The following is a 13,851-nucleotide window of genomic DNA, read 5'->3' on the forward strand; positions in this document are numbered from 1 at the left end:
CTCATGTGGAGGAGGCTAGAGGAGGATGAAGGCTGTTGTGCAGTCTTCATGTAATTTTTCCCAAGAGAGGTTTTCTTACCCTGAAGCTTGCCAATTAAGGTATGCTGGCTAGCCAGTGAGTGTTGAGAATTTGTTTGTTTTCACCCCCACACAGGTTGTAAACTCCCACAGCCATGGCCAGGTTCTACCTAGGTGCTGAGATGTGAGCTTTGGTTTTCAGGTTTATGCAGCATACACTTTTAGCCATTGGGCTATCTCCCAATTCTTAAAACCTCTTTTTGATGAATTATGGTTGTATGTATAGTCTTGCTTATTTGTGCATAGAAAAAGAAGGAAGACTTTTCTCTAATCCAATGATTTCCTCTGTATTCTTTTTAGTTTTTCAGGAAGATAGTCATTTCATCTACCAGTAGTAACCAGTTCCTGGGTATAACTTTTATTTTAAATTTTGCATATTAACATCTACACAAAATTAGTAACCATTAAGATTTTGTCTCAAATAATACCTAGCATTTTCTTGGTAAATATGCCCATGGTCCTTGTCTTCAGAGAGGTACTACAATAAATTTTTAGAAGATAACCTTTTTATTGTATCACTTTTGAAAGCTCTTTGCTCTGTTTAAAGTTAGGAGCTGATTGTGAATTGTGTTGGGTGTCTTCTTTGGCATAATATGGTTTTTCTCTTTTTCACAGATGGTGACATGTTAGTTTTCCTTTTTCTGTTCTGGGTTTTCAAGACAAGGCTGCTTTGTAGCTATGGCTTTCCTAGAACTCATGCTGTAAAGCTTTGCTTGATGTAATGTTTATTTATTTAGCTTTGGATTCAGTTTGTATAAGTTTTATTTAAGAGTTTCAAACATTAAACACTGGTTGTATAAAGTTGTAATTTTTATGCTTTCAAATATAGTCTTATATGAATGAATTTATTAATAGGAATCACCTAAAGAGGACTCTGGTCTATTTGGGCTCAGGCTCTTGTATTAAAAGCAGTACTTTGTACACCCTTTTGATATTCTTTGAAATTTTATTCAATTTCTTCTGAAAAACGATTTGTCTGATATAGGGAAGAATTTAATGCGATCAAAAACTATAAATAATGTGGAAATTAGTATGGGTGGTGATCTATATCAATGGCTCTCATTAGAAGAAAACTGTTTTCTTGAGACACATTTTTGATACTCAAGTTCTGGGAGAGTAAAGAAGTCTTACAAATAAATGACAAAGTAGTTCTTATCTTTAAGGGCCAATTCCTTTATACCAGCATTTTATCAAAGTCATTTGAACCTCTAGATAGATTGTAGGAATAAAAGCCTTTGATCTGTTAATCATTCTCATTCTCAGGTGCATTTTACCTGGTGTTTGAATATATGGACCATGATCTGATGGGACTGCTGGAGTCAGGCTTGGTTCATTTTAATGAAAACCATATAAAATCTTTTATGAGACAGCTCATGGAAGGCCTGGATTATTGTCATAAGAAGAACTTTTTGCACAGAGATATTAAATGTTCAAATATCCTTCTAAATAATAGGTATGGATATGAAATTTACATATTTAAAGTGTTAATGTAATATAGAACTTCCTATAAGTTCAGTTTATTGCTTCTAATTTCTTGGGTTTGGAACAATTGCTGCTACAGTTGTTCTCCAGTAGCTCCAGTAATGATTTCCAATGTACATATGTCCTTTTTGTTTGATATTCTTCCAGATAATTTGAAATGAATGACTCTCATAATGAATAATATGATTTCAGCTTTAAGTTATGTATAGATTTTACAAAAAAATTAAATTTTTTTTTTGAAATATAGGTGTTTGGCTTGCATGTGTGTCTGTGTACTATGGGTATAATGTCCCTGGAAGCTAGAAGAGGGTGTTTGATGCTTTCGAATTGGAGTTGTAGATGTTTATTAGCTACCAAATGAGTGCTGGGAATAGAACCTTGATTTTTCTGAAAGCACAGCCACCATTCTAAGCTTCTCAGCTATTTCTTTATCCTTATTCCTGCCTCCAAGCATTAGATTTTTTACATATATTTTATAACATGTATAAAAGGTTTATGGTAAATATTTTCAGAAACAGCATAATTCTAGTATTATTCTTGTATTTAGTACTATTTTTAAATTTTTAAATAAACATGCATCACCTATTTTTAAATGGTAGATAATAATTTTGTATACCCTAACCTTTCAAGATCTAGAGAGTTAAACATAAATTTCAAATAATGTGATTTAATTCTAGAGCACTATTTGAATACTCCTAGATCTAGGTGTCACTTGAAGTACTTTCTTAAGTAAGAACTGAAGTGGCACCTGAGGTACCGTTACACTAGTACGTTAGTGTGTTGGATCTTCACGACAATATAGTCCCTCCAATAGTTTTGATTTATATCCAGCTGAATCTGAAGATCAAGAATGTATAGATATGGATGATTGAATAGGCCCATAACAAGAAACTATCCAAAGCAAACTAATAGTTACCTTGTAAAGTTTCCCACTAGTTAACCTTGCCTGAAGTATAGCAATACAAGGAATTATGTGTGCTTTTGTTATTAATGTGTTTTCATTGAGTCCTTGGAATAGACTAATGTTTTTTTTATTTTGTCTTATTTCTACCAGAGGACAGATAAAACTTGCAGATTTTGGACTTGCTCGTTTATATAGCTCAGAAGAAAGGTAAGAGTACCTTGAAACAAATTACTGTAAGCACTAAATTCAGTTTTAAAAGCTGTATTTAGAATATAAATTTTTTAAATTTTATGTGTATGAGTCTTTCGCCACATGTTTGTATGCTTACCATATGCATGTCTTAGACCAGTGGAGTCAGAAGAGGGCCTTTGAATCTCCTGAAACTGGAGTTATAGAGAGTTGTGAATTACCGTGTGGGTGCTGGGAACTGAACCTAGGTTGTCTGAAAAAGCAACAAGTGTTCTAACTGTTGAGCTGTCTCTCCAGCCCTGATTTTTTTTTTTTTTTAAACAGACATTTATGTTTTCCTGAATAATAAAGAAAAAAAACTGGTTTGGCTGTTTTAATCTTACATTTTTGTATTCAATTTCTAAATGGTGGGTAAATTAAAATTTCTATTAAAATATATGACTTTAAATATAAGTGTAATGGGGGTTGGGGATTTGGCTCAGTGGTAGAGCGCTTGCCTAGGAAGCGCAAGGCCCTGGGTTCGGTCCCCAGCTCCGAAAAAAAAAAAATATATATATATATATGTGTGTGTGTGTGTGTGTGTGTGTGTGTGTGTGTGTGTGTGTGTGTGTGTGTGTGTAATGAACTTTAAATTTTAAAAATAAATAAATTTTTAATGCAGATCAAAACATTAAGGTTTTTAATTGTGTATTTAATAATGAAGTTTGGTATATTTGGTACATTTAAATTCTAAACCTATGTTTTATTATTTTAGACTTCACCTTTTTTGTTTGTGTTTTACTTATATCTACAGTAGTCTGTTTTTTTCCAAACTCACTGGAACTATTTAAACAAGCAATTGTGAGGAAGTTGAGTGTATAAGATAGAGACAGATGGAGCTTCTCTGGCTAAAGTTGGGGTGTGTATCTGACTGGCTCCCTTGTGTCTAGTTGTAAAAATATGACTCCTATAGAATTAATACAGACTTTTAAAATAAAGTATTTTGTTGAAATAATGATTTTATGTAAATAAGCCATGGGATTGATTTGATTTAATACATTTAGTTAGTATATCTGATTCGTTTCCAGCTTTTATTTATATATTTATTTATTTAAATTGCTTTGAATTAAGTAATATTCTTTTTAAAATTATTTTTAATTGGTATATCAAGTTATATGTTATATAGTACATTGCTTTGAACTATGAATAACATTGTAGAATGGATAAAGCAGGCAAATTAGGCCAGTGTCTTATCCCAGTTTTTTTAATTGGTGGTCAGAACACTTAACATTTGTTAATTTTCAAGAAGACACTGAATTGTTATCAGGTTTATCAAGGTGTTTGCTAAATATCTTGAACTTATTCCTCTCATCTAACTGAAGATTTTATATTTTTTATTTTACATTTTTTTCAAGTCTCCAATATACAACTCTTAGAAATTACCATTGTTGAATTTACTTTTTTGAATTGAACTTTATTAGCTTATGTATGCAAATGAGATCATGTGATCTATGTCTTCCTTGCCTGACTTACTTACCTTAATGTCCATCATATTTTAACAAGACAATGTGTATGTATAATTTTTTTATAACATATTTTATTAGAATTTTTTCATATACTGTATTTTTATCATATTCTTTATATTCCCCTCTCCCAGATTCTCTCACCTCCCTGTCTACCCCAATTCATGATATTCTAATGTGCATATGCATCATACTTTGTTCATCAGTTTTTCTGTTGTTGTACACATTCAGTTGCGTTTTTGTTATTATGACGGACTGAATGACCTGCCTTGAACTCAGAGACAATACTTTTACCTCCTATGTGTTCAAATTAAATATGTATACCTCTATGCCTGGGTCTACATTTTTAAATATTTCTGCCATATAGTAATGTATCTTTCGGTAGAATTTGTCAAGAAAATGGTCTCAATGTTAGTCTAAAACTTCACTTGAATAATAATTTTTTAAAGTTTTAACTAATCTGGCTGTCTGGGGGAATTTTGGTTAATTAAGGATTATATTTTTGTAATCTCTTTATATTTCACTCTAGTTATATTGTCCTTCATGCAACTTAACTATCGTACTGGAATGAATGACTTTCATTCTTCTTACTTTATGTTTCATCCTAATTTATTCTTTTACAGCTAAGGTTATATTTTGAAGATATCCCCATGCATTTGGAGTAGATGTTCCAGACAAAAATTATTGTATAGTATATATACACATATATCATGTATCTTTGACAAACATATGTAGTATATATGTTGCATGTATGTAGTGTATGTGTGTGTCTGTGTGTGTATATATATATATACACACACAGACACACACATACACTAAATGTGGCAGTTCACTGACATGATTTCTGTTGTGGTGAATTGGTGTAGGAATTTTCAGTCTAGAGAAATTTACAACCCTGTAATTCTCAATCTTAAAGTTATGCATAGTAAATTCTTTTTTGGGCCAGGGACAATGAGAAAACTTTGTATCATTTGTTTTATAAGCAAACATACCATCTTTGAGGGGGTTGCTCCTTTGGATATCCTCTTTTGCATTTTTAAAAGGGTTTTTTAAAATCTACTTCAGAAATCTACTTTCCCATAGGACAAAAAAGTGTTTTCCACAAAAATAGAAATTTACTCCATTTTCTAGAGGAAAAATTATAAAAGCACAATTATTACCATTTTTAAGTTTGAAAAAAATAAAACAGTAGTAGATTGAGAGACTTTGTTTGTTGTCTTTGTATTACCTTTAATCGGTTGTAAAATCCTGTTTCTTAAGATAGGGTCTCACTGTGTAGCCCAGGTTAGTCTCAAACATACTTTGTAGTTTAGCTTGGTCCTGAATGAGCCTCCTCATGATCGATACTTTGCCACTGTACTGGGGCCACTGTGAAATCTTGGTTAAGCTAGTTACTTAGTTTCAATCAACTCTAAATGTTATGGTGATGGATTTAATATCTCCAAAGTTACACCTGTAGGAGATGCCACAGTGGTTGAGAGGACTTAACTGCTTTTGCAGGGGGCCCAGGTTTGGTTTCTAACAACCATGGGACGCTTCACCGCCATCTGGAACCCAGTTCCATGGTATCTAATGGTATCTTCTGGTTCTGGCCTCCATGGACATTAGGCATGCACACGGAACACATACGACATGCAGGCAGAACAATCACACCCTTCAAAACGAACACAATTTCACATCTTCAAATACTCGGCTTAAAATGTTGCTCAGTGGCAGAGCCCCTTCTGGGTGTATTTGAGACTGTTGACCCAACCCACAGAACTATCAAAACCAAAGTGCTGCAAAGTTATGAGTTACAAAGTACTCAAACTAATAAACAAACACAAATATCTAGTAATGTTTCTAAAAATTGCCTTTATCAATATAAAACTTTCGTTTATAGTAACCAAAGTCAGCTGCATTTCTGTGGTCCCATGAAAAGGGAGAGGGAGAAAAGGGTTTTTAACATTCCTGACACAACCTTTCCCAGGCAGGACACCTTTAAATCGATGTTGCCATCTAGTGGCTAGTCCTGTCTTGCCATTTGTTCAGGGACTTGGAGAAATTCAGCTTAGGTCTCATCTTGAATTGAGGTCATTTTAGAGATGGAAACAGTGCTTGAGTGATATACATAACAGTAGATAATATCCCTCAACAGTCTTTACAATGGAGTCAATTCAGATTGATGACTTAATTGGAAAATCAAAATGAAATTGAAGTGCGTTTTTCTCTGTGTACTCCATTTTGATTATGTTAAGTGAGAAAAGCAACTAAATGTCTAGCAGTGTCCTGCTGTACCTCCTGGAACCTGTCACCCATATTTTCCCTACTACAAATTTAAATTTCCACTGTTGGCATTTTTTCATGTTATCAAGTATGTATGTTTATTGCTCATCTCCACCAAGGTGGTGTGCATATCTTAAGCCATGTTACTTGCCTTGTTTACTATGCCAAAAAAAATTTTTTTTGAAATGAAAGTCCTCTGAAATGGGTACAAGTTAAAATACATGGCTTTTTGTTTGTTCACATCAGCAGTACCCAATAGAGTTAGGAAGTAGATCTGGAATTATGGACAGAAATACTGTTTTCTCTAGTGCTTTCTGTCTAAGTCTGGATCATACCTTGATCTTATGAAAGTATCTTTCAGGTAGAGAGAGGACTAGGGGCCTCACCGGGCTTCTTTAAATGGTACCATTAGGTAAACAACCATTTTTGTAGTTATTTTATAGCAAAAGGTTTGCTGAATTTACTTATGTGGGTGTTTTGTCTGCGCGTGTGTATATGAACCATGTGTATGTGTAGTACCCAAGGTGGTTAGAAGAGAGGTTTGGATACCCTGAAATTGGAGTTATAGATGATTTTGAGTTGCCATGTGGGTGCTAGAAGTTGGACTCGGGTTCTCTGAAGAGCTGCCAGTGCTTTTAACTAATTCCTGAGACATCTCCAGCCCCAGATTTGTTGAATTTAACTGGCTTTTTCCTCCCAACTCTCCAGCCATAATATATGCTTTAACTATAGTTTTCTTGAGGTAGATTAACACACTTTTTTTTCCACTGTTTTCTTTAGTTCAATTCTTTATGTTCAATTCTATTGTATTTAGGCAGTGTTCAAATACTAAACGAGGAAGATAAAAAATGAAAAGAAAAATTTGATAATTAAGGCAAAGGCTTTTTAAAAAAGCATTTTGTGTTGTTGCTGTCCCACCAGATATTACTTCACTTTTTGATATGATAATGTCAGTTGCCTTTTCAAAAACTAGTAAAAGTACTTGCCCAGCATGCTCAAGGTACTGGGGTTAATTCCTAGTTTTAGGTTTGTAAAACAAACCCAATGGTATACAGATGAAGGTACTTAATAGCAAAGTTGGATCTTGCTGGCCCTTAGACCCCTTTCTCTCTGAAGTCTGTATACAGTTTAGTTTTGCCATCTGCAAATAAGAACTCATTGGACTCACTGTTTTTACGTGTGTGATGCCTTTGATGATTATTGCTTAGAACTTTAATTATATGAATAAATTGAAACTTTGTTCAGTGCTTTATCCATGAAGAAAATAAGTCGTATTACATAGGACTTCCTAATTCTTTCTGTGGTGTAAGCAAGATCTCCAGGATGTCAGGAATCTGTAACCAGATCTGAAAGTCAACAGTACTTTTGAATTTCTTGGGATTTAAATTCTTTTTACTTGTAAACATAATTTCAATTTCATTTAGTTTGATCTTTACCTTTGTAAATATATCAACCTAATCATAACATGGAGTGTTTTTTCTAATACTATATAAATTGTTGAGTCATGTAGTCTGTGAAATTGGCTTCAGTGCCCTCATAGCTTTTTTTTTTTCTTCCATATGTTCAGTTTTGCTTTTATGATTAAAGTCCTTTGTATGCATACTTTCTCAGTGTTTGCTTTTTTCTCATTAACTAGTAAAATGGAAAATGTGGCATAGTATCCTTTTTGGAGAAGCAGAACCAGAACACCAACCTACTTTTTGTTTTTAATTGTTGTTAGAGAGTTAAGTATATGACCCAGACTGGACTTGAACTGAAAATACTGATGTCTATCAACATACTAAATGTTCCATCAACTTAATTTGTTAAACGAGTTTGTTTAAAACATTAATACACCATTAACTTCTTCAAGTTCTTGCTACTACCTCCCTCCTTCCAGTTCCCCAACCTGGGTACTGTCTCCCTGCTCTAGAAAATGTGCATTTGCTCAGTCATCTCAGGGAGCTAAAGAGTCAGTCTGTTTGGTAATAAGACATCTTATGGGTCTTGTGTGAACAATCACCCAAAACTATGTGTTTTAAAACTCAATTTTGACTGTGTCTTGAAAAGTGAGTTAATCTTGAAAATATGGAAGCAAGGATGATTGCTTAAAAAGCTTTTGCACTAAACTTTAATAAAAAATTGTGGCTAGAACAATTTGTTAGAAAGAATGTATTAGAAAGAGGTAAATTATTTTGTAAGGTTCTCTACTGGAGAATAGTTAGAAACCATTACCTGTTGTGAAAAATCTGTCTCTATTCCTACCTGGTCAACCATTTACTGTTAGCAGAGGCAAAACTTATTGAAAACATTTAGTAATGACTTAAAGTATTAGAATTTCTCACTTAATAATGTCAACTGATGGTTCCTTACCTCATTGCACATTAATACTTAACCATAGCACCATTTCAAATGGTGACTGTCATATAGTCATCCAGACAACATGGTTGGAATATCTGTGATCATTTACACAAACCTTCCAAGGCTATTGCCAGAAATAAGAAAAGAAGGGTGGAATTATGAGACATGCCTAGAAAAGGTAGTGGCAAGCACTTGGTCACATAGCCCGCCACACCTCTGCAGTAAGGATGAGAAGTGTAGCATACTTATAGTGGGGCAGCTGCTTTAGAAGAAGTGACCAAACACTAGAGGACACTGTTCTCACTGCTGCAAGTAATACTGTTTGAAAGCAGTTTTCAACAGAGGAATTTCGATAGGAAAGTTAAGATAGCCATCTTTGAAGAAGTAAATTGGAACTAAGATTTGAAGCTGAAGAAAGAAAATTGAAATCCCAGACAAAGAATATTCCAGTAGGAGAAGCTTGTTGATGGTAAGCACCCTGATGATTAAGAGTCTGAAATTCTATAGTAGGGTCGTAGGAATAAGATCCTTAGTATACAGGTTTATTATAACGCTGAGTTTAGTTTTATTTGCAGTGGGACATGACCTGGTTTTCTTTTTAAAACAAAATGTTTTTAAAAGAATAGAGGAGGCACAGGCGCTTTCGAGGTGAGAAACCCAATCAGTGTTGAAATAGTGCCAAGAGGCACTAGAACAGCAGCTCTGCTGTAGACATTATTTAATCTTGACCCGGGGTTCTGTCCTGCCGGAAAAATCATACTCATCCTTTATATTTACAGTAAGCCTTAAACAGCACAAGAGCTGGGCTTTTACAATCTACTTTCCTATCTATATCCCCAAGTTATTACTTACCACGTTTCATCTGGGCTGCTCTTCTCTTAACTTCAACTGGTCAGCCCTCAGGTCCACACTTTTATGGCTCCCTTATTAACCTGTGGCATTTTCTCCTTCCTCCTGCATCACAACTTTCTCTTGAGTTGTAGCTGTTGAAATTGTGAAAGTGTTGTTGGATTTAAGATGAGTTTGTTGATTCCTGGCTAGATATGATGGCGCCCTATCTGTCATCTTAGCACTTAGGAGGCTGAAACAGGAAGATTTTTAACTTTGAGGCCTACCTGTGGGCAATCTGAGGAGACCATGCTCATTCCCCACCCATAAGAGCAAAGAAAGGACCCTGGGTTGTTTTCCTGTAGCAGGTAGGTAGGTATTAACGGAATGATCGAGATTTCTCAGTAGTTTACCTTAAGGTTTTTTTTCTTGTCTCGAAAAATATTACAAATTATAATATGAAAGAAATCATTGAAATTTTATTATGCTTTGTTTAAGAAATTTAAGTATTTTAAATCTTGCTTCCTTTCCATGAATCTAGATAGGAAATATTGTAATCAAATCAACCTCCCCAAGCTCTGTAATTCCCAAGATTCTATAGAAGAAACGCACTGAAATCTATCACCAAACAAAAGTATCTGACAAAACCTAACATGTTAGAAATACCTAGAAAATAATTAACTGGTATATTAAATACTATGTGGTACATTTAGAGCTATATTTTGTCTAGTTTTGTGTTTAATCATTTCGTAAGTTGACTGTTCTAAATTTCATAAAGGTGGCTAACCAAACTTAAAGCTAAAAATGATGATGTAATAAATTACATAGAATTTGATATATGTCATGTAAACTAGTCTTTTGTTTAAACTTCTTTTAAATAAATTTCATCACTTAAATATTTGTAGTTTCTCCATAATTTGATTATTTTCTAAACTTAAAAATTAGAGATTTGTATTAATTTAAATATTTCTTTGAGAGTAGTTAAACTAGTTTCAGCTTTACAGCATAGTCTTGAAGTGCTTATAGAACCTTGAAACAGTTTAAAAGTTAGTCCTCAAATGTTTTTCAAGCTTTCTTCCCCTACCCAGAAGATTCATATGTCATCTTACTTTACATTTAAGTGTTCTGTGGTGCCCCTTGTTTTCCTGGGCTTTATATTTAGGTTCATGTTAAAGAGTGTTTTGACTTTTGACTGAAGTAAAGACAGTTTAAGACCGTGGAAGCAAGTCAAGATCAATTATTCAGATTGGAGACTAGACTTCATATTGGGAGCTCTTTTGCTGTTTATGATGCAATAGTATATAGCTAAGAAAAATTGAGACACTTTATATGAAGATAAGTGATACCAGGAAATAAGCAAAGGAAATTTACTAAGGAAAGTCTACTCAATTTTCATTTGCTTCATAGGCATTTTAGCCAGCTGTGGTGATATATGCCTGGCTTTCAGCTCTTGGGGTCAAAGGTAGGAAAGTCACTGGAACCTCAAGGCCATCCTAGCTACAAAGCAAGTCCCAAGATAGCCAGGGATGGGATAGTTGAGACTTTGCTTGAAATTAAACCAAATGAAAAAGCCTTAGACTCTTACTTGTTCATTTTCAGTTTGATTTTGGCAATATTGTGATGCCCAAATCGATGTTAGGAGTATTGGTGCTCAAATTATTTAGAGAAGTTCGGCCAGGTTAGAGTGGAGCAGTTCAGATGCATCCTAGGCTTTCAGGAGCCTTAGACCTGTGGTTGCTAAGAGAAAGCTGCTGGGTTAAATTGCGGGCATTTTTTTCTCTCCCCAAATGAATCCGATCCAACCAGTCACAGATGAGCAAATGGGCTTGGAATATGGCCTTCCTGGGGATCCTCCTGTCTGCCCTCATTGTTTGGAAGACATCTAAAGGAATACGGTTTATAAGTGATGGAAAGATTTAATTACTCTGAAGGCTATACTTTAAACACCTTAGTTCCTGATTTTTTAGGATCATCCTTATTCATATGAATCATAAAGAAAGTGACTATTGTCTGATGTTTAGAAATATTTTGCTGCAGCTGGGAAGTGTCTTTAATCCTCAGCACTGAGACAGAGGCAGGTGGATCTCTTTGAGTTCAAGGTCAGCCTGGATTATGGTGCAAGTTCCAGTATAGCTAGAGCTACACAGGAAAACCCTGTCTTGAAAAACCAAAACCAGAAGAAACTTTGCTACTGAATTCTGTACTGGAGGATGGTCAGACTTAGTGTTATTATAAGTTGGCTCAGTTTATATATGTTCTTTGTAGGTTTCTCATGAAGCACCGTACCTGTAGCTTGTCGTTCTGTGTAGTCTAGGCCACAAGTAATCATATAGTCAACATCTACTTTATTATTAAAAACCAGAGTGCATCCAAATGTGTTAAATATTATCAAAGATGTGCCTAATTAAAAACTTTTGCTAGGGGCCAACTGTTGTGGCACCCACCTTGATACCTAGCACATGGAAGAGGCAAGAGGATCTCTGTGAGTTCAAGGCTAGCCTGGTCTTCACATCGAGACCCTATCTCACCAATAAACAGCAAACTTGTGTTAGGGACCCAGGTAAACCACTTGCCTAGCATGTGAGAGTTCTTCGAAACTATCCTCAGACCCAAAACAAAACCAGTCATTGTATTAGGTAATCTCAGATCAAACTACATTGATTTCTGCTAATCATTCACTTATGAATTATTACTTTTTAAGTATTTATGGAAAGAAAAAAGTATTATTTAGTAATTGAGTTGATGGGTGACTTCTCTTTGACCAAATTACAGTTAACAGCTAACTGCTTATTTTTACAGTCACATATTTAGGGAATTACTGGTGCTTGCCCATGCATTTTGATAGTGCATTAAATACTTTAGTTAATCAAAGTTATGATTATGGGATTGCCTTGATTATCTAAAATGGTATTTTTTCCATTAATTATTTGTTCACTTTACATCCTAATATTTGGCTCCCCTCTCCTCCCAGCCCCACATTACATTACCAACCCCCCCCCCCCCAATTCCCCATCCCCTTCTCTGAGAGGGGAACCTCCTCAAGGACTAGGTGCATCTTCTTCCTCTGAGGCCCGGCAGGCAGCTAAGTTAGGGAACAGGATGCACAGACAGGCAACAGGTTCAGTTACTGGGGGACCTGCATGAAGAATAAGCTGCACATCATCTACACATGTGTGGAATGCTTAGGTCCAGCCCGTTGCTAGCTCCTTGGTTCAGTTTCTAGGAGCCCAAAGTAGTAGTATTGAGAGAATCTCTTACTACAAAAAATGCTAACTTTAAAGAGTCCTGCGATTTTTGTTTTTGTTTTTGTCTTAGCCGTCCATATACTAACAAGGTCATTACTTTGTGGTATCGTCCACCTGAACTGCTCTTGGGAGAAGAACGATATACACCGGCCATTGATGTATGGAGCTGTGGGTAAGATGGACATATTTTCTTAGGGTACTAAAAAGGTTCTGTTAGTGAGTTAAAATGAGAAAATTTAGATAATAATGGCTCTACTTTTCTCTATTAGATGTATCCTTGGGGAACTCTTCACTAAAAAGCCTATATTTCAAGCAAACCAGGAACTTGCACAACTAGAGCTAATAAGGTAAGCTGCTGGTGACATTTTTGGGGAATGGATGATATCATGCTCCACAGGGTATTGAATTCCTTTCAAACTTGTATCTTTAGTTGCAGCCCTCTGATACTCTTTCCAGTAAAATTAAGGATCTTAAAGATGTTTTATTTTTACCTTTATTTTGATGTTATTTACTTTGGTGACATAGTCTTTCATAGAACTGAGAAGGAAGAGTATAATGATATGAGAGAATGCTGCATGATTAAATACTTCATTCTGTGCATACATAAGTTTATATGTAAACTATGCTTGTTTATGTCTACCAGAATATATGTAAATGCTTGTCAGCATATGCCATTTTTTATTAGGCTCTTAGGACACAGCTTACAAGCAGTTAATTTTCTCTTCAAATTGCATTTTAAAAGTATTGTTTTCTCTGTTGGCTTTTTTTGTTCTTTTCTTTTATCTGTTCCTTTTCCTGTCAAGATGGGATTTCATACTGTAGCACAGGCTAACCTCGAGCTCTCAGTTTTCCTATCCTAGTCTCCCATGTTGGGATATAGATATAAGTCATCTCATCAAACTTAAATTTTTTTTTAAGGGAGTTTGGTTTTCTCTATAACAATGTAGAAGATCTGCATGAAAATATCAAAACTGAGAACAAGGTGTTTTGATAGAGAATTTGGAAGGAGACACAAATT

The 13,851-nt window shown here is 34.9% G+C and overlaps 1 protein-coding gene across 10 annotated transcripts in view; it reads left to right on the top strand.

The window, feature by feature from the left end:
• The window catches only part of Cdk13 (cyclin-dependent kinase 13), a 90,818-nt gene that overhangs the window by 54,552 nt on the left and 22,415 nt on the right, over positions 1 to 13,851 (top strand). For 8 of the 10 annotated variants that reach the window (XM_087590678.1, XM_087590679.1, XM_087590683.1 and 5 more), the window contains 4 exon segments: positions 1,342 to 1,531; positions 2,615 to 2,671; positions 12,904 to 13,005; positions 13,103 to 13,180. In XM_087590678.1, coding sequence (XP_087446804.1) covers positions 1,342 to 1,531; positions 2,615 to 2,671; positions 12,904 to 13,005; positions 13,103 to 13,180 — 427 coding nt within the window. 10 annotated transcript variants of the gene reach the window in all.

The sequence above is a fragment of the Rattus norvegicus genome, chromosome 17 (assembly GCF_021556685.1).
Source record: "Rattus norvegicus strain SHRSP/BbbUtx chromosome 17, alternate assembly SHRSP_T2T, whole genome shotgun sequence".
Lineage (NCBI taxonomy): Eukaryota > Metazoa > Chordata > Mammalia > Rodentia > Muridae > Rattus > Rattus norvegicus.